Source organism: Canis lupus, chromosome 1 (assembly GCF_011100685.1).
Source record: "Canis lupus familiaris isolate Mischka breed German Shepherd chromosome 1, alternate assembly UU_Cfam_GSD_1.0, whole genome shotgun sequence".
Classification (NCBI taxonomy): domain Eukaryota; kingdom Metazoa; phylum Chordata; class Mammalia; order Carnivora; family Canidae; genus Canis; species Canis lupus.
Genome location: NC_049222.1, coordinates 104,139,513 through 104,159,258, shown reverse-complemented (window position 1 = coordinate 104,159,258; position 19,746 = coordinate 104,139,513). Strand labels below are relative to the sequence as shown.

The following is a 19,746-nucleotide window of genomic DNA, read 5'->3' as shown; positions in this document are numbered from 1 at the left end:
GGACATTTGGGCTGTTTCCACCTTTGGGCTATCGTGAATAATGCCGCTACAAACATTAGTATACAGATGGTGTGTTTCTTATATCATCCCTCAATAGGAGGAGACTTGCATTTTAAGTTGGTCCCATGAAGAACTCACCACAGGATCTGCAGTCTACAGACTGGGTGCCTCAGGCCTTGACATAAGAGCTTCAGACCCAAATCCTCCAGAGCATTTCCAGTTAGGTCCAACTCCTCCAGATGTCGACTGGTGCTGAGCACGGAGGCAATCTCCTGGCAAGCCTCCGCTTCCAGCTGACACTTCCTCAACCTTGGGAGGAAAGAGACAGATGTTGAAGAGGGCGCCTCTTGCTGTCCTCTATCCTCCTGGCTCATCCCCTGGTCCCTTGAATCACCCAACACAAACACGTGTCACTACAGCTCAGGCATTAAGAAGACTAAATCATTAAAAAAGAAGAAGAAGAAGAAGAAGGAGAAGGAGAAGGAGAAGGAGAAGGAGAAGGAGAAGAAGAAGAAGAAGAAGAAGAAGAAGAAGAAGAAGAAGAAGAAGAAGAAGACGACTTCATCATTTCCAGCAAGGAGTATCCCACTGAAGGAGACAGAGGGGTAAGCAAGTATCAGCCAGTGAAGGTGATGCCACTGAGGCAGGAGTGCACCATAGCTCAGGGTGGTTCTCTAGCGCTCAGGACCTGGGAATGTCCATCTCTGCTGCTCACGAGCCCTGCACCCTCTAGCAAGTGGTCAGGAAGTCTATTACGTGTGTCACGAGCTGCTCTGCCTCAGGTTCACTGCCTCAAAAATAAGGGTAATAATCACATCTGCTTCCTAAGGTTGTTGCAAGGACTACATACTTTACCAAGGAGGCAGGGTGTAGAACCACACCGGGCACACAGTAGGTGCTCCTATGCTGAGCTCCAGTTTATTAAAACCATCATGGTGGAGGGGACACCTAGCTCAGGTTTGGCAAACCATGCACAGTCAGGGAAGACTCTGGGAAGTTTGAGATGGTTCTGGAAGGCTCAGTAGGAGTTCACTGGCAGGAGCAGGATAAGGTGTGGCAGATGGTAGAAAACACATGTACTGGTCTCTGCACACCCTCCTTCCTGACACAGGGCTCCTGAAGCCCCTGCTGTTCCTAAGTGACCAGAGCGCTAGGAGCATCTCTCTGGTTGTTGTTGTTGTTGTTCTTCTTCTTCTTCTCCTCCTTTTTCTTTCTTTTTTTTTTTTTTTCTAAGACTTCATTTATTTATTAGAGAGAGAGAGAGAGAGAGAGGCATGAGATGAGGCAGGGGGAGGGACAGAGAGAGAGGGAAAAGCAGGTTTCCCTGGAACAGGGAGCCTGACCCGGACTTGATCCCAGGACCCCAGGATCATGCAAAACCTGAGTCGAAGGCAGATGCTTAACTGACTGACCACCCAGGCACCCCAAGAGCATCTCTGGTTCTAATGGGTGGGCTCCCACATAGGGTTGGGCACCCAAGAGACAATGCCAGAATGAAAGGCTGGGAACGTTCAGCCCTGCCCCCTACCCTCTTCCAAAAGGCAAGGGGCCAGAAATGGAGTTAATGAAACAGAGGCCACAAGAGGAAGGCTCCATAAAACCGCAAGACCATACATGGTTTGGAGCTTCCAGCTGGTGAACCCTTCCAGGGTCCAGGCTAGGAGGGTGACACCCCAGCTCCATGGGTCAGAAGTGCCCAGGCTGGGACCCTCCCAGGCCTCACCCCATGGAGCTCTTCCTCAGGCTGTTCATCTGCCTCCTTTACCATATCCTTTAATAATACACTGATCCCTAGCAAGGTTTTCCTGAGTGCTCTGAGCCGCCCTAGGAGATTATTCAAACCCGAGACAGGGGTCCTTTGGAAGCCAGGTAACAACCAGGATACCTAACTGACTCTGAAGCAGTCTGATGGGGCCCAGCCCTCACCTGTGGGAAGTGACGCCACCTCCAGGTAGATGGTGGCAAAGTGGACTTGTATGGTGGGACACCCCACTGCTGTGGCTGAGCTGCTTGTGTGGGAAACCCCATGCGTTGGTGACCCGAAGTGTCAGAAACGCTGTGTTTGCTGTGAGAGTGAAGGAGACCCCCGGGGACTCTGGAGGCTCGTCTGCAAGAGTGGCCTTGCAGCGAGAGGGGACAGCACGAGTACGTGTCGGTGTCGTGAACTCGCAGGAGCTCAGCATCCTGACCCCTCCGAGTGTAGCTGGCAAGTAGGGCCCGAGGACTGGGAGGGCAGGTGGCCCATGCACCCCCCAGCATGGAAGCCGATGGGTCAGATGAGGCCCCAGAGGGGTTCCCTCCCTAAAGTGCAGAGTCCAGGGAAGGGGTCCAAGGTTGTGGGTCTAAGGGCAGCCCTAACCTAGAGGTAGAGATTTGGGGTCGGCAGCATCTTGTGGGACTGTTCCAGCCCCTCCGGGGAGAAGACTCAGACCGAGGAGGGTCTGGATTGGGTAGACTCACTGGATCACCTGCAGCTTGCATCTGGGATGCCGGAGCCCCTTGCAGAGTGCTCTCAGGCCTGGCAGCCCCAGCCTGTTGCTGCTCAGGTCCATCCTCCTTAGATTCTGATTGGCCATCAGGGCGGCCGCAAGGTCCTGGCAGGCGGAGCTGGCCACGCAGCACCTCTTCAGGCTGGGTGGGAGGGAGGGGGAAGGGCCAGGTCACCGGCGGGCGCTCTGTGGGTTCTGCCCCTCACCCTTTGTCTCCCTCCTTCCTTTGGTCTGTACCTATTCTCTCCTCTTTCTGAAGTAAAAGAAAGGAGATCACGGGGTGCCCAGGGGCGGGGCGGGGCAAGGGGTGGTGGTGGAGGGGGGACGGTGGGGGAGTGGACGGTGGGGGAGGGGTGACGGTGGGGGAGTGGAGGGGGGACGGTGGTGGAGGGGGGACGGTGGGGGAGTGGACGGTGGGGGAGTGGAGCAGGGTGGACAGCTAAGGGATAGGCTGTTTCTGCTGTGATGAAAATGTTCTGGAGTTAGCAGATACGTTTGCTCAAGCCTGTGCCTACCCTAAAGAAAAAACACCACTGAGGGTCCCCTGGGTGGCTCAGTGATGGAGCGTCTGCCTTTGGCTCAGGGCACGATCCCGAGGTCCTGGAATCGAGTCCCACATAGAGCTTCTTGCAGGGAGCCTGCTTCTCCCTCTGCCTGTGTCCCAGCCTCTCTCTTCTGTGTGTCTCATGGATAAAAAAATAAAATTAAAAAAAAAAAAAAAAGAGAAAAACACCACTGCATGTTTTGACATCCAGCATGTCAATGATGTATCAATAAAAAAATAAAAGCAACAAGAATAACATAAGGTGTCTTGGTGCTTTAGCACGGGAGCGCTATCACAGAGGTGCCTTTAGAGAAGAATTTGAGGCCTCTCCTGCTGGCTCTGCGGGGGGAGGGGGCTTACCCCTTCACTTGGAGAAGGAGACTCTGAGTAGCCAGCAGGTCCCAAGGCACCTGCTTGGGCCACACGCCTCCTGCCAGGGCCACGCAGAAGCTTGCTCATCACTGTGTGTGTGTCTCTCCCTCTGAGCTGCACCAGAGTGGGGCTGATGGCATTGACCCGAATTAACTGGAGACATATGTAATGTAAGTTCTTGGCATGGCTCCTTGCACGTGGCACGAAGTCAAGAAAGAATGGTATTATTTATTATTATTTCTTTGAGATCGGGCCCACGTGCTGCTCACAAAACGGTAGCTTGCTTTACTGGGCCCCGATCCGGATCCCTATCCCTGTGTCTGCCCTGCAGGATGGGCTAAGGGAACGGCACTGTGTTCTGGGTCAGGATTCAGACACTCTCGGTTCCCTCAGCTGGGTGCCATCTAATTCCTACAAGCTGTGCCTTCATATTGCCATGTTTGATAACAGCGTGGTAAAATATGCATAACGTAGCATTTACCATCTTAACTTCTTGTCTGTTTCTTTTTATAATTTTTTTTAAGATTTTATCTATTTATTTATGAGAGACCCAGAGAGAGAGGCAGAGACACAGGCGGAGGGAGAAGCAGGCTCCCTGTGGGGAGCCCGATGTGGGACTCGATCCCAGGACCCCGGAGTCATGCCCTGAGCCAAAGGCAGACCCTCAACCACTGAGCCACCCAAGTGTCCCCGTTTTGTTTTTTAAGTAATCTATGCCTCCCAATGTAGGGCTCGAACTCAGGACCCGGAGATTAAGAGTCGCACACTCCTCAACTGAGCCAGCCAGGAGCTCCTGGCACTGGACTGTTTTAATTACTACGACTTTGTGTACTCAACTTTCAACTCAGGTAGTGTAATTGGAAATAGGAAGCCTGGAAAGAAGGAGCTAAAATAAGAAAAGTGGGAGGTAATGACGCTGGCACTTGTACTGCTTCTGCTGTGGGTTGGGTCGTGTCCCCCGCTAAATTCATACCCTAAAATCCTAACCCCTGGAAACCCAGAGTGTGCCAGCAGGAGCACACACCACTATATATTCCTTCTGACAGAGCCCCCTGAGGACAGAGTGCAGACTCGCCTGGACTCACCTCAGGTTCTGAAGTTTGCAGCTGGGGTGTCTGAGCCCCTGACACAGCAGCCTCACCCCCCGGCTGCCCAACGCACTGCGGTACAAAACCAGCTCTGTCAGGTTCGGGTTGGTGCTCAGAGCGGCAGCAAGCTGTTTGCTGTAGGCATCTGGCAAAACGTTCTTCTCGGGTCTGCAAGAAGGAGAGACAGGACAAAGCCTAGTCAAACCAACCACTGTACAATGATTACGTGGGGAATCATGTGTCACCTCACAATTTATGACGCATCTTGTCATCTTTATTTTTTACATTTTTAAAGTAGGCCCCACGCCCAATGCAAGGCTTGAACTCCCAACGCTGAAATCAAGAGTTGCACACTCTACCAACTGAACCCTCCAGAAGCCCCTGTCATCTTTATTTTATCATCTGAATGTCCCTCAGGAGACTGGAAATAGGACGGAGCACTTAGCCTGCCTGTGGGTGTCCTTGGGTGGGGGTGGGCTAACCACAGCCTTGGAGCCTGATCTGCCTAAATGGTTCTATTGGAACACAAGCATGCCCACTAGGCAAGGTGTTTTTCTACGTTGCTTACTGCTTCGAAGGCAGAATGGAGTATTTGCAAAAGAAAGTAGCTGCCTGGTGCATGAAGCTGAAAATACTGACCACTAGCAAAGGTGATCACATACTAAAGACAAATGCCCAGCTCCTCCAACAAGACATGGTCATGGAACAAAGAGTCAGAATGGAGCTACTGTAGAAAAGAGAGAGAGAAAGAGAGAGAGAGAGAGAGAGAGATTACGAGATGTATCAAGAAAATACCATGTGTGCACAGGGCTTGGATGCTGGCTGGAACACAGCAGTGCTGATAGAGATACCTGGGTGCACCTGTATGCAGGTATGGACTGGGTATCAGATGTCAGGAAACTGTTAGCTGGGGTGAAGCCACGGTGCTCATGGGGAAACAACATCCTTCTCTGTTAGGGATCAATGTTGAACGATTTAGTTCAGCAGTAGGTGAGTATCTGGTGCCATGTGGGTGAAATGACTTTACTCAGATTTGCTTTAAAATATTTGAGAGAGGGGATCCCTGGGTGGCGCAGCGGTTTGGCGCCTGCCTTTGGCCCAGGGCGCGATCCTGGAGACCCGGGATCGAATCCCACATCGGGCTCCCGGTGCATGGAGCCTGCTTCTCCCTCTGCCTGTGTCTCTGCCTCTCTCTCTCTCTCTGTGACTATCATAAATAAATAAAAATTAAAAAAAAATTTAAAATATTTGAGAGAAGGGATCCCTGGGTGGCTCAGCGGTTTAGCACCTACCTTTAGCCCAGGGCGTGATCCTGGAGTTCCGGGATCGAGTCCTGCATCAGGTTTTCTGCGTGAAACCTGCTTCTCCCTCTGCCTGTGTCTCTGCCCCTGTGTGTGTGTGTGTGTGTGTGTGTGTGTGTGCATGTATGTCTATCATGAATAAATAAAATCTTTAAAAATAAATATTTGAAAGAGTAAGACCAATGAATCGCTGACCTCTACCTCTGACACCATTAAAGCATTATATGTTAATTAATTGAATGTAAATTAAATTTTTTAAAAAATAAAATGTTTGAGGGCTCAGCAGTTGAGCTCCTGCCTTTAGAGCCCAGGGTGTGGTCCTGGAGTCCTGGGATCGAGTCCCGCGTCGGGCTCCCTGCATGGAGCCTGCTTCTCCCGCTGCCTGTGTCCCTGCCTCTCTCTCTCTCTGTGTCTCTCATGAATAAATAATTAAAACTTTAAAAAAAATTAAAATAAAAAAATAAAAAATAAAATGTTTGAGAGAGAAAGAGAGAAAAGCAAGAGTAGAGGGTGATAGGGACACCTGGGTTGCTCAGTGGTTGAGCATCTGCTTTTGGCTCAGGGAGTGATCCTGGAGTCCTGGGATCGAGTCCCACATCTGGCTTCGTGCATGGAGCCTGCTTCTGCCTCTGTGTGTGTGTGTGTGTGTGTGTGTGTGTCTTTCATGAATAAATACATAAAATCTTAAAAAAAGAAAAAGAGTAGAGGGTGATAGGTCAATTTATGGCCAAATGTAGCTACGTGGTAAGGCTACATGATGAGCTCAAAGGGGAGATTATCAGTAAATACTGTTTTCTCCACTTATGTGTGTTATTTTTTTACTTTATTTATTTTTAAAATTTATTATTATTATTTTAAAAAATATTTTATTTATTTATTCATGAGAGACAGAGAGAGAGAGAGGGGCAGAGATATAGGCAGAGGGAGAAGCAGGCTCCATGCAGGGAGCCCGACCTGGGACTTGATCCCGGGACTCCAGGATCACACCCTGGGCTGAAGGCAGGCACTAGACCACTGGCCACCCAGGGATCCCTTTATGTATTTATTTGGGAGAGACAGACAGAGACATAGGCAGAGGGAGAAGCAGGCTTCCTGTGGGGACCCTGATGTGGGACTCGATCCCAGGGCCCTGGAATCACGACCTGAGCCAAAAGCAGATGCTCAACCACTGAGCCGCCCAGGTCCCCCGTGATATTTATATATATAACATTATGTAACCTTAACCACAATAGAGCTGTAGGACTAACAAATCATTGTACTTAGAGTGTCTACACAGTCATGAAAATGTCATCTAAAAAATGACATCTAATATTTGTTGGCTTCTGACCCTGCACACAACTCAGTGTTGAGCCTTCACAATGAACCCCAAAAGGTAGGAGTTGAAATTCCATTTTCTGCACAGAAACATTGAGACTTGATGAACAGAGGTGATGGGCAAAGCCACACAGCTAGTGAGCAGCAGAGTCAGGATCAAACCCCAGGCTACTGATCTTCACTCCCCTCTTGCATCCTGGAGCATGGTAGCTGAAAGTCCTGGGTACATGGCCCCACATTTAGTGCACATTAACGGCAACTAGGCCTGAGAGGAACCTGGTTACCAGAATTGTGCCTCCACGTGGGACGAAGAGTCGTGAAGAGCCAGGCAGAGTGGTAACTGGAAATGAGCCTCCAGTCAGAGTGGGATGTCCATGCATCCTGTCCCTACTGCCTGTACCCCTGGCCCTAGGATGCCTCTCCTTCCTAAATTTTCACATGACTGAGTCACCTCCTCACTGAGGTCAAAAGCTGACATTAGTGGCCTGGGAGACCCTGGGGGCCAATGCCCCAACCTGACTCATGTACAACTCAAGACCCCTGCTCCCCTGTCTCGAGGAGCGGGTGGGAAGTACCTCTAGGTCCCATTAGTGACCAGCCGGATGATGTTCTCTCTGTTGGCTGCCTTCCTTCCTTGTCTTCTCTACTTTCTGGGATTATCTCCCAAAGAAAGTGCTCTGTGCGGCCAGAATCTGACATCTCCAAATATGCCACGATGGCATAAGGATTATTTTGAGTTTAAGGCAAAGGAGGGCACCTAGGTGACTTAGTGGTTCAGTGTCTGCCTTGACCTCAGGTCGTGATCCCGGGGTCCTGGGATCAAGTCCCACATCAGGCTCCCTGTGGGGAACTTGCTTCTCCCTCTGCCTATGTCTCTACCTCTCTCTGTGTCTCTCATGTATAAAGAAATAAAAACCTTTAAAAAACAACAACAACAACAACAACAACAACAACAATAAAAGGCAACCGAGGTGCAGAAAGAAGCCTTTCCAGAACTTCTGTTATCTGAAAGTGAGGGATGCTACAAATCCCCTCTCCTGGGGAAGTTTTATGGCCATGAAGATGGAAATTTTGTGCCAGAGGGGTTCAGAACACACTAGCCCAAGAGATGGCTTCTTAAATGTCTTGAGCTGAAGGAGTCTGAGAAAGTGGCAGAGGCAGGATGATCACTGACCCCCTACCCCACCACCATCTGGCGCTTCTTCCCTGAGAACGGGTCAATCTCCCATGTGAAGGGTCTCCTTCCTGTCCCAGAAGAAAGGGAGGCATCCTGATCACTAGGGAGTGAATTCCAGGCCAAGAAGTCTATATAAACAACCTCGTTATTTGTTCACCATGTACTGTCCCCCGACCTCAAAGCCCTTTGTCTTGTCAATTCTTTTTTTTTTTAAGTAAACTATGCCCAATGTGGGGCTCAAAGTCATGACCCCAAGATCAAGAGTCACATGTTCCACTGACTGAGCCAGCCAGGTGCCCCTAATTTCAGAGATCTTTTATTTATTTTTCTTTAAAGATTTATTTATTTATTTATGGGGGGGGGGGAGAGGGAGGGAGGTGGGGGAGGAGCAGAATGAGAGAGAGATAAGCAGACTCCTCACAGAGTGGGGAGCCCAACATGAGGTTCAATCCCAGGACCTTGAGATGATGACCTGAGCCGAAATCAAGAGTCGGATGCTTAACCAACTAAGCTACCCAGGTGCCTCTAATTTCAGAGATACTTTATTTTAAAGACCTTATTTATTTATTCATGACAGACACAGAGGGAGAGAGAGAGAGAGAGAGAGAACAGAAGCAGGCTCCACGCAGGGAGCCCAATGTGGGACTCAATCCTGGGACTCCAGGGTCATACCCTGGGCCAAAGGCAGGCTCTAACCTACTGAGCTTCCAGGGATCCCTAATGTCAGAGATACTTTAATGTAGCTCTGTTAATGGCATTATATGCTAATTCAAAATTCAGCCTGATATGTTCTTAGGTGGCCTGTCAATTCTTTACAGGCTGATTGTTTTTTAATCAAAATGTTTAAGTGCTTCCTGCTCTGGTACGAGCTCCAAGGACATGTGAAAATTCAATAAAATGTGCCTGCTTTTCTCCTGTGAATCTATCATGTCAGTTTGTTTGTTTGTTTGTTTATCATAGGCCAATTTAAAAATTTTTTAAAGATTTTATTTATTTATGAGACACACAGAGAGAGGCAGAGACACAGGCAGAGGGAGAAGCGGGTTCCCCCTAGGCAGCCTGATGCGGCACTTGATCCCAGGACCCTAGGATCACGTTCTGAGCTGAAGGCAGACACTCAACCCCTAAGCCACCCAGATGCCCCTGTCAATTTAATTCTTAGGCCCAGCCAGAGACCCAAAGAGAGAAGAGAATTTTCTCCCACTACAGTTCTAAGACAGACCTGCACAAACACACCTCAGCCCATTAGTTTCCCCCATATTTCTGCCTTCTCACAACTAACCTCCCTAGAAACCCAGTGTCCCTTTCTTTTGTCTTGCCGATGCTCTAAAAAAATATACTGTTCTTCTGTTAGAATGCTATAAAAGGGATCCCTGGGTGGCGCAGCGGTTTAGCGCCTGCCTTTGGCCCAGGGCGCAATCCTGGAGACCCAGGATCGAATCCCACGTCGGGCTCCCGGTACATGGAGCCTGCTTCTCCCTCTGCCTGTGTCTCTGCCTCTCTCTCTCTCTCTCTGTGTGACTATCATAAATAAAAAAAAAAATAAAAAAAAATAAAAAAAAAAAAAAAAAAAAAAAAGAATGCTATAAAAGCCCAGGTTCTAACCATCCCTTTGAGTTACTCATCTCTGGGGATTCCCAGGTACAAGTGCAGATGAATTAATAAACTCCTTTTTTTTAATGCCCAATGTGGGGCTTGAATGCATGACCCTGAGATCAAAAAGTTGCATGCTCTACCGACTGAACCAACCAGGCACCCCAGAACTAAGAAAGATCTAATAACATCTTTGTTTTTCTCTGTTAATCTGTCTCTTTTCAGTTTACTTTTTATTTTTTTTTAATTTTTATTTTTTTTTTAAATTTATTTATTTATGATAGTCACAGAGAGAGAGAGATAGAGAGAGAGAGGCAGAGACACAGGCAGAGGGAGAAGCAGGCTCCATGCACTGGGAGCCCGACGTGGGATTCGATCCCGGGTCTCCAGGATCGTGCCCTGGGCCAAAGGCAGGCGCTAAACCGCTGCACCACCCAGGGATCCCTTTTTTTTTAATTTTTAAAAGATTTTATTTATTTATTCATGAGAGACAGAGAGAGAGAGAGAGAGAGGCAGAGACACAGGCAGAAGGAGAAGCAGGCTCCATGCAGGGAGCCTGACATGGGACTCAATCCCGGGTCTCCAGGATCAGGCCCTGGGCTGAAGGCAGACGCTCAACCCCCTTTTCAGTTTAATTTACAGGCCTCCGTACAAGATCTAAGAGGGTAGAAAGAAAAAGGACGATTTTCTTCTTCTGGATGTTACTTACATTCAAATTTTTGCATCTAAGATGACTCCTTGGGGAACCCAAACCAACACAGTCTTAGCCAAAAAGCCAAAAGAGTCACTTCCTCAAAGATTCCTTCCTCTATCTCCTCTTGATACCACCCAACCCTCCATATCATTGTCTCTTACTGCACCCTGTTTTATTTTCATTGTAATAGTTCTCTCCTCCTAAAATTACCTAAATGAGCTTTTTTTTTTTTTTTTTTTTTTTTTTTTTTCTTTTCTGGTTTGCTTGTTTATTTATTTACTGTTCCTTGTCTCTCTCTCTTCCCATTAGGATGTCTGTGCTGGCAGGTGCCTGGTCACACTATGCACTCTAGAAAAGCACCCTTGATAATATTTGTTGGCTGGATACAATTTCCTTGACCATAGCCCCAGTTTAGTCCAAATGAGTACTGTTTAAACGCAGGACACTAACCTGGACAATGTTGACATTTGGGGGCCAGACCATCATCTATTGTGGGAGGCCATCCTGGGCACTGTGGGGTATCTTTGCAGAACCCCTGGCCTAGCCCTCTAAAAGCCATAGTGCCCCCCATCTCCTCGTTATGAAAACTCAACATATCTCTAGATATTGCCAATATCTTCTGGGGTGGGGGCAAAATCAACCCCAGTTGAGAATATGAACATGGTGGAGAGCAGAAACTTGGAGAGTGAGCCCTGTTGAGTACTTACATCTGTGTCGGTAGCATCTGGGGCCCTGAAGCCCATCTCCCCCCATCATCTTCATCCGGGCTGTAGGCAGCCCCATGCAAGTGCAGCACCAGGGCACTCCTACAGTTCTTCACACAAAAGGAGGAAATCATGTGCTCCATCTTGGTGGCAATGTTGTTGACCACGACCACTTGGAAGGGGCTCAGGGCCTGTTGGATGAAATCCTCCTCCTGGATCTCATACAGACAGCTGAAGAGCTCCAAGGAGCCCTGCTGCAGAGTGGAACCCTCGCTCTGAGCTTTCCTTTGGATCCACTCCAGCAGCTCCACCTTGACGTGAGGTGAGACCTTCCAGCAAAGACTCTTCTCCAGGTAGCTCCTTGTCTCCTCATTCAGGAGTCCAAACAGGAAACGGACAGTGAGTGCCAAGAAGCTCCTTTCTGAAAACTCGTACTCAGCTAACAGCCTCGTCACATTGTGCTCTGGGCTGGACCTGCTCTCCCCAGGATCCAGGATATAGTACATGGCAGCAAAGAATTCCTGGAAGCTCAAGTGGATGAAGCTGTAGAACTTTTCACAGTTGATATCCTTCTGGAAGATGTTCATGTTGAGGAAGGAAGAGACATCTGCCCCATCTAGGCCATGCTTCCGGAGGTCCTGCTCCTCAAATAGGATTTTCTGATTCCAGAGGCCATCTGCCGCCAAAGAGCACAGCCCTCTCTGGTTGGGTGGGGACTGGAGGATTGGGCTCCCTGGCTTGGGCTGCATCAGACTCAAGAGGTAGAGCATGTACACTGCTGTGGTGGTCCTGGATGTCTGTCTTAGAAGCCCCCCATCCTCCAACTGCTGCTTGAGGCAGGTACAAACCACCCAGCACACCATGGGGACAAAGCATAGAGTGAAGAGGGGCTCATTGTCCCTGATGAAATTGAAGACTTGACCGGCCTGCTCTGCATTGTGGAAATACTTATAGAAGTACTCCTTCCTTTCTGCCTCAGAGAAGCCCAGGATCTCCACATGCCTGGGGTGCTCCAGCAAGCGGTGGAGTTTCTCCAAAGCCGTGGGCCTGATGGTGATGAGCACAGACAGCTCAGGCAGCAGCTTCTTCCGAATCAGGCTGCTGAGAAGAAGCTCTGTGGGCCGTTTCTCCTCCCAGCAGAGGCACCAGGGGCCCTGAGGGTCGTGGAAAGAGGGTTTTAGCTCATGGAAGCCATCAATGATGAAGAGGAGGCGCTCAGGGACTCGGACAAGCTCCTGGAGGGGTACGCTGGGCTCAGGCCAGCAACTGGAGATGAGATCCTGGGCGCTCTGCTCCGCAGTGCTCTGGTTCATCTTCCTGCAGTTGATGTAGAAGAGGTAATCAAACCTGTCCTGGAAGAGCCTCCCGTCGGCCCAGTCCAGCATCACCTTGTGGGCCAGCATGGACTTGCCCATCCCCGCTGCTCCCTGCAGGACCACGGTGCGCGGCGGCTCGGGGCGCTCCTCGTCGGGCTCGAAGAGGGTCTCCATCTGGATGAAGCTGGCCTGGTGTCCCACGGTTCTCGCCTGCCCCCAGCCTGTGTCCAGGAGCTTCTGCTGGGCCCACATGGGATTTGAGTGTTCCTTCACCAGGAGGAGGCGGGTGTACCTGTGGCTGAGGTTGACGCATTCTCCTAGGCGTGCGTTGCGGTCTTCCATCAGCCGGAACTTCCTGCGAACATAGTCCCTGTACGTTTCCCGGGGATCTAACGGAGAGGAATGAGGGGTCCGTGGGAGACTCGTCAGCAATCGTGCACGGATTCATGAGTTAAAGCAAACCTCAGTCTAGTGTCTATTTGTTCTGCAATATCCTTGGGACAGTTTTCTGGATGGAGCCTGGGAACCTTGGTATTTCTCTATAAAGATCTTCCCTTTTCTTGAGAAGCAGAGGTACTAACATGAGGACTGTCCTGAGGCACTATTCTTGCTACTCAAACGGGGGCCCACGCCCAGGAGCTGCTGGAAGACCATAAGGGCACCTAGAGGAATGTGTCAGTCTCTGCCACTGGTTCACTTGGGTCCTCCCGGTGAAGAGACACTGAAATCCCATGTGGGCTCACAAGGAGCTGGTGGGAAATGCAAAAGTGAGCCCCACTCCCCACCTACTGAATCAGAAACCGCATTTCTAACAAGACTGCTTTGTGATTTGCATGCACATTTAAGTGTGAGAAGGCAGGGCACCTGGGTGGCTCAGTGGTTGAGCATCTGCCTTTGGCTTGGGTTTGTGATCCCAGAGTCCCCGGATTGAGTCCCGCATAGGGCTCCACATAGGGATCCTGCTTCTCCCTCTGCCTATGTCTGTACCTCTCTCTGTGTCTCTCATGAATAAATTAAATCTTAAAAAAAAAAAAAAAAAAAAGTTTGAGAAAGCAGTTTAGAGAACTTACTCATTCTGTAAGTCCTGTGCTTAAAGTCTCTTAGGGAAATCTACTTGGTATAGAAGCGAATGCATAATCTAGAACAGCAGTGCTCACCAAGGTGATTGTGTTTACACACATGTCCCCCAGGGCATTTCTGGTAAGGTCTGGAGATATTTTTGGCTGTAACAAATAGGGGTGAAGGGCAGGCTACTACCATCTAGTGGTTGGAGGCCAGGGATGCTATTCAACATCCTACAGTGCCCAGGACACCCCACAATAAAGAATGATCCAGCCCAAATTGCCAATGGTGCCCAGGTGGAGGAACCCTGGTCCAGACAAAAATGTATCCTTTTGTATTTGGATGTCACCAGAGGCCTGTAATATCTGGCCAAAGGGGTACACCTGGGTGGTTCATCAGCTGAGCATCTGCCTTCGTCTCAGGACATGATCCTGAAGTTCCAGGATCAAGTCTCACATCAGGCTGCCTGCAGGGAAACTGCTTCTCCCTCTGCATATATCCCCGCCTCTCTCTGTGTGTCTCTCATGAATAAATAAATAAAATCTTAAAAAAAAAAAAAATCTGGCCAAAGGAAGGTTAAAAAAGAGATCTAAATTTGAGCCCAGCACTCTCTCGAAAGGAATGCATGTACTCTTTTATTTTTAATTATAGTAAAATATATGTAACGTAAAACTTAGCATTTTTACCATTTTTTTTTTTAATTTTTATTTATTTATGATAGTCACAGAGAGAGAGAGAGGCAGAGACACAGGCAGAGGGAGAAGCAGGCTCCATGCACCGGGAGCCCGACGTGGGATTCGATCCCGGGTCTCCAGGATCGCGCCCTGGGCCAAAGACAGGCGCTAAACCGCTGCGCCACCCAGGGATCCCCATTTTTACCATTTTTAAGTGTTTGATGGATTTGGTGACATCATGTGCATTCACAAAGCTATGTAATCATCACCACTATCCATTTCCAGAACTTTCCTCATCCTCAACAGAAACTGTATGCCTACGAAGCACTAACTCCTTATTCCTTCCCCTACCCAGCCCCTGGCAGCCACTGTTCCACTTTCTGTCTCACGTCTACTTTAAGTACTTCATGTAAGAGGAATCACACCGTATCTGTCTTTTTATGTTGGCGCATTTGACTTAGCATCATGTTTTCAAAGTATGCCCATGCTGTAGCAAGTATCAGAATTTCATTCCTTTTTGAGTCTGAATAATATTCCATTGTGTGTATATATATATGTATATACATGTAAACATACATATATATATACACACCATATTCTGTTTATCCATTCATTGGTTGATAAAATTATTTTATTAGCTCCCTTAATGTGTATTGATAAATACTAATACTAGGTTCATAAATATGTCAATTGTACTTCTCTTTTGTCAACTGTGATTCTATTTCATGTAGAAAGCATTTTTCAGTTGAACAAAGATAATTGGGACAGTAATATTCCGATTTTGTGAAAGTCTTAGTCTTTTCCTGTAGAGAAAGTGTTCTTATTTTGAGACACAGGGAATATTTGGAAACTAGAAAAGCTTAACATAATGATGAGAATAAAGATGGAGTTACCATATATTGACCATGTGCTATACCCAGTGCATTAAGATGCCTTGAAAGGTGTCCAGAATTATTTGTATTATAGTTAACAGTGGTGCCGTCTTTCTAGCAGCCCACAGTCATTTCTTCTTTGCCAACAATCCTGATTCTATTAAGGTAATGGGTGCTGATCCCTTGATTCCAGTGAATGCTGTCCTTTCACAAGCCCCAGAGGATGAAGAACAGTTTGGCTAAACCATTCGTGAGCAATCTCATTCCTTGTTGCCAGCGGCTGGTCTGGGAATGTGCCCCAGTCCTGACCAATGAGGTACACAGAGATGACCACTGGGAAGGAGTAAGCTTATTGAAAGGATTTTATTCCTGAATAAAATGATTCTCTCTTGAGGAAGAAAGCCTTTTTGTTTCTCTTTTCTCCCCTGCTTGGAAGTCACTTGCATGGTTTGGTTGCCATCGTGCAACCATGAGGTGACAAGTCTTAGGACAAATGAAATAGCAAGAAGTTGGGGCTTTGACAGTGTTGTTAATCTGTTACATAAACTCTGCAACCACCCAGGTCAAGATCTCTTGTTATAGGCAAACATTAAATAAATATATAGATATATATTTTTGCTTGATCTACTCTGTTGAATAGTCTGGTGTGTGTAGCCTTGTGCAGTCTGCAAGATACATGGCTCATGGCTCACCTCTTCTTAGAGCTCCAGGAAAGACTTCCAGAGAACATGCTGACTGGCTCCCCGGTGAGGATGGGTCACCAGATGGAGTATCTGGAAGAGACATTTTAGGAGATCAGCTAGCATCTACCTGGCTAGCTCTCAATAATAATAGCTACTTTGCACACCTGAAATGAATATAACTTATATGGCAATTTAAAACATATTAGTTACTATTACATCAAACAGTCTACACTGATAACTGTCTGCCCACCCACACCCCGAATGATTGGCAGTCACCTCACATGCAGCACTGCTGAAAACACTTGTTCATCATAACCCACTCTCCTTCCTGGGTACACATCATGGTGATTGGCACCTCTGTCCATCCAAGAAATCCCCTCAGGCAGGAAGTTGTGAGTTAGCTTGAATTTCCTCCCTCCAGTCCTTGGTCAGGTCTCATTCACCCACCTCTCCAAGCATCACTGGCACCAGTGTTATCCAGGCAAATTTTGCTTGCATTGGAAACACAGCAATAAACAAGGTCTCTGCTCCGTGGACCTTACATACTTTTGGCATGGGGAGTTGAATTTCTAAAAATAATAAACACTTTGTATAACTTCAGATAATGATGAAAGTTGTGTCTAAAATAAACAAGTGTACGTGACAGAGCGGTTGAAAGTAGTATTTTAGTTTGGGTGACCAGGAAAGGCTTTTCTGTGGATGCACTGTAAGGTCAAAAATCCCAAGTGCTTCCTGGACATCTTTGAGCTTCACAGAACCCTAAAGTGCAAGCCTACCTGTGAGTTCCAGTGCTCTGGCAGGTATGCTCCGACCTGGTGGGACAGGCTCCCCACTTGGCTAGTCTTCCTAGCAGAAGTAGACCACAAACATAACAGAGGGGGCACCTGGCTGGCTCAGTTGGTGGAGCACGGGACTCCTGATCTCAGGGTGATAAGTTCAAGCCCCACGTCGGGCATAGAGTTATTGGTTTTCGTTTTGTTTTCTTTCCTTCTTTTTTTTTTTTTCCATGAAGAAAAAGCCCCCAAACCTGCAGATAACAAGTGTTGGTGGGGGTTGTAGGAAAATTGGACTCCTTGTGCTTCCGTGGTGGGAATGTAAAACGGTGCAGCCACTATGGAAAACACTGCTCCTTAAAATATTAAAATAGAATTACTGGGGCAGCCCCGGTGGCTCAGTGGTTTGGTGCCGCCTTCAGCCCAGGGCGTGATCTTGGAGACTCAGGATCGAGTCCCACATCAGGCTCCCTGCATGGAACCTGCTTCTCCCTCTGCCTGTGTCTCTGCCTCTTTCTCTCTGGTCTCTCATGCATAAATAAATAAAATCTTAAAAAAAATAAAATAGAATTACTAGTAGATCCAGCAATTTCACTTCCAAGTATATATTCAGAATAATTGAAAGCAAAACTCGAAGAGATAGTTGTACATCTGTGTTAACAACAGCATTATTGGGGCAGCCCCGGTGGCGCAGCGGTTTAGCGCCGCCTGCAGCCTGGGGTGTGATCCTGGAGACCCAGGATCGAGTCCCACATCGGGCTTCCTGCGTGGAGCCTGCTTCTCCCTCTGCCTGTGTCTCTGCCTCTCTCTTCGCTCTCTCTGAATGAATAAATAAATAAATCTTTAAAAAAAAAAAAAAAAAAAAAAAAAAAAAACAACAGCATTATTTACAATAACAAAAAGGTAGAAGCAACTCAGATGCTCATCAAGAGATGAATGAATTGAGGGATCTGGTGGCTCAGTTGGTTTTATGTCTGCCTTTGGCACAGGTCATGATCCCAGGGTCCTGGGATCGAGTCCCATGTGGGGCTCCCTATTAGGTGGAGTTGCTTCTCCCTCTCCCTCTGACCCTCCCCCCATATTCGTGCTCTCTCTGTTTCTCTCAAATAAATAAAATCTTTAAAAAAGAGAGAGATAGGGCACCTGAGTGGTTCAGTGGTTGAGCGGCTGCCTCAGCTCAAGTCATGATCCTGGGGTCCTGGGATTGAGTCGTGCATCGGGCTCCCTGCAGGGAACCTGCTTCTCCCTCTGCCTATGTCTCTGCCTCTCTCTCTCTGTGTCTAATAAATAAATAAGTAAATAAATCTTTAAAAAAGAGAGAGAGATGAACGAATTAAAATGTAATATATATATATTAGTGTATGTATTCCACATGATGGAATATTATTCAGCCTTAAAGAGGAAGAAAACACTGACATATGCTACAACGTGGATGAATCCTGAAAACATCATGCTATGTAAAATAAGCCAGTCACAAAAAGATACTCTATGATTCTACTTCTTCTTTTTTTTTTTTAATTTTTTAAAGATTTTATTTATTTATTCACGATAGACATAGAGAACGAGAGAAAGAGGCAGAGACACAGGTAGAGGGAGAAGCAGGCTCCACACAGGGAGCCCGATGCGGGACTTGATGATCCCAGGTCTCCAGGATCACACCCTGAGCCAAAGGCAAATGCTCAACTGCTGAGCCACCCAGGCATGCCGCACTTTGATTCTCTTATGGGCTCTTGAATAAAGATGTAAGGCAGTCTCATACTCCCACAGTCGGATGCCTCTCCAGTGCTATCTGAGGATGGAGAGAGGAGAGAAGGAGCCACCTGGAACCCGGCCTAAGGAGGCCTCTTGTCATCACACCTCACCAGGACAAGAGATTATGCCGCTAAATTTCTATGATTACAAGCAAGTCTACACCACGTTGGTAATATCAAATCAGCTCTTCCTGGAGTATTTAGACCTTGGAAATTAGCAAATGCTACAAACCAGGGTCTTTCAGGTAGATGCTCAACCACTGAGCCACCCAGGCGTCCTGAGCCTCTGAGTTGTCTTACCTCTAGAACAGGTGTGATCATTACAATGTGGGTCACACAGCACTTAAGACGCCGAGCGAGGCATTCTTTACAGTGGACGCCGCGTTAGAGGAGGGGGTCGGTGTTAGCAGCATCGTGATTCTCTCACGGCACAGAAGACACAGTAGGAGAGATCAGGGGGAGCAGGGAGAGATCGGGGCGCAGCAGAAGGCAGCCCGGGTGGGTGAGGGCGAGGGCGAGGGCCAGGCCCAGTGCGGGAGGACAGCACCGGCGCCCGACGAAGTGCCTCCAGGGTGGGTGGCGAAGCGGCAGTTCTGGGGGCAAGGGCAGCAGCTAGCACCGGGGTTCGGGGTTCGGGGTTCGGGGTTCGTGCGCGTGGTGGTGGCCCCCGCAGGGCCGGGCGGCCGGCGGCTCCTTACCCCTCACCGGCTCCTCTCTCCGGCCCTTCTCCCACAGGTCCCGCCGGTTGATGCGCTGGAAGAGGCCCAGCGCCAGCGGCCAGGCCGCGTGGGGCCCGCAGTGTGCCACCAGCAGCTGCGCCGTGTCCAGGGGCCCCGCCGCCTCCAGCCGCCCCCAGGGGATCCGGCCCGCCTCCGCCTCGGTGCCCAGGAACAGCTTGAACTTCTTCAGCTCCACCGCCTCCAGCTCTTCCAGGTAGGCCGAGAGGCGACAGAGGCCGCTGCTGGGCGGGGCGCGGGGCATGGGGGCGCCGTGCACCCCGCAGGGCGGAAGCGGAGCCTAGGGTGTGCCCGCGGTGCCAGCGTCCCGGCCCCTGCCCCGGCCCCGACCCCGGCCCCGGCCCCGGCCCCGCATGCCCACCGCAGGCCTCCGCGCGAGGCTGCAGCAGCCGGACAGGAAAGCCCTGGTGGCGAAATAGAGCTTCCTCACCCTCGGGTGGCGCCTGCCCAGCCCCGCAACGCGCCAGTGGGTGTTCCCCTTCCCAGAAGAGGAAGTTGGTCACATTAGGAAATCCCAGGAGCCATTCCACCATGAGAAAGACTTTCACTTCTGCTCCCTCTTCCCGGCTCCCCTGGCCAAGAGGACACTCCCTGCTTCATCT

At 49.0% G+C, this 19,746-nt stretch overlaps 1 protein-coding gene across 10 annotated transcripts in view; it reads right to left on the bottom strand.

Annotated features, from left to right (window-relative positions):
- NLRP12 (NLR family pyrin domain containing 12) overlaps positions 1-19,455 on the bottom strand; it is a 34,261-nt gene extending 14,806 nt beyond the window's left edge. For 3 of the 10 annotated variants that reach the window (XM_038527759.1, XM_038527756.1, XM_038527755.1), the window contains exons 1-6: positions 19,106-19,455; positions 15,893-15,973; positions 11,280-12,981; positions 4,491-4,661; positions 2,461-2,631; positions 139-309 (exon numbers count right to left, since the gene is read on the bottom strand). In XM_038527759.1, coding sequence (XP_038383687.1) covers positions 139-309; positions 2,461-2,631; positions 4,491-4,661; positions 11,280-12,981; positions 15,893-15,973; positions 19,106-19,388 — 2,579 coding nt within the window. In that variant the 5' untranslated portion in view covers positions 19,389-19,455. Of the gene's footprint in view, positions 1-138; positions 310-2,460; positions 2,632-4,490; positions 4,662-11,279; positions 12,982-15,892; positions 15,974-16,159; positions 17,062-18,707; positions 19,001-19,105 lie in introns of those variants that run through there. The other 7 variants (XM_038527754.1, XM_038527758.1, XM_038527761.1 and 4 more) reach the window with 6 other exon arrangements.
- Positions 19,456-19,746: the final 291 nt, after the last annotated feature.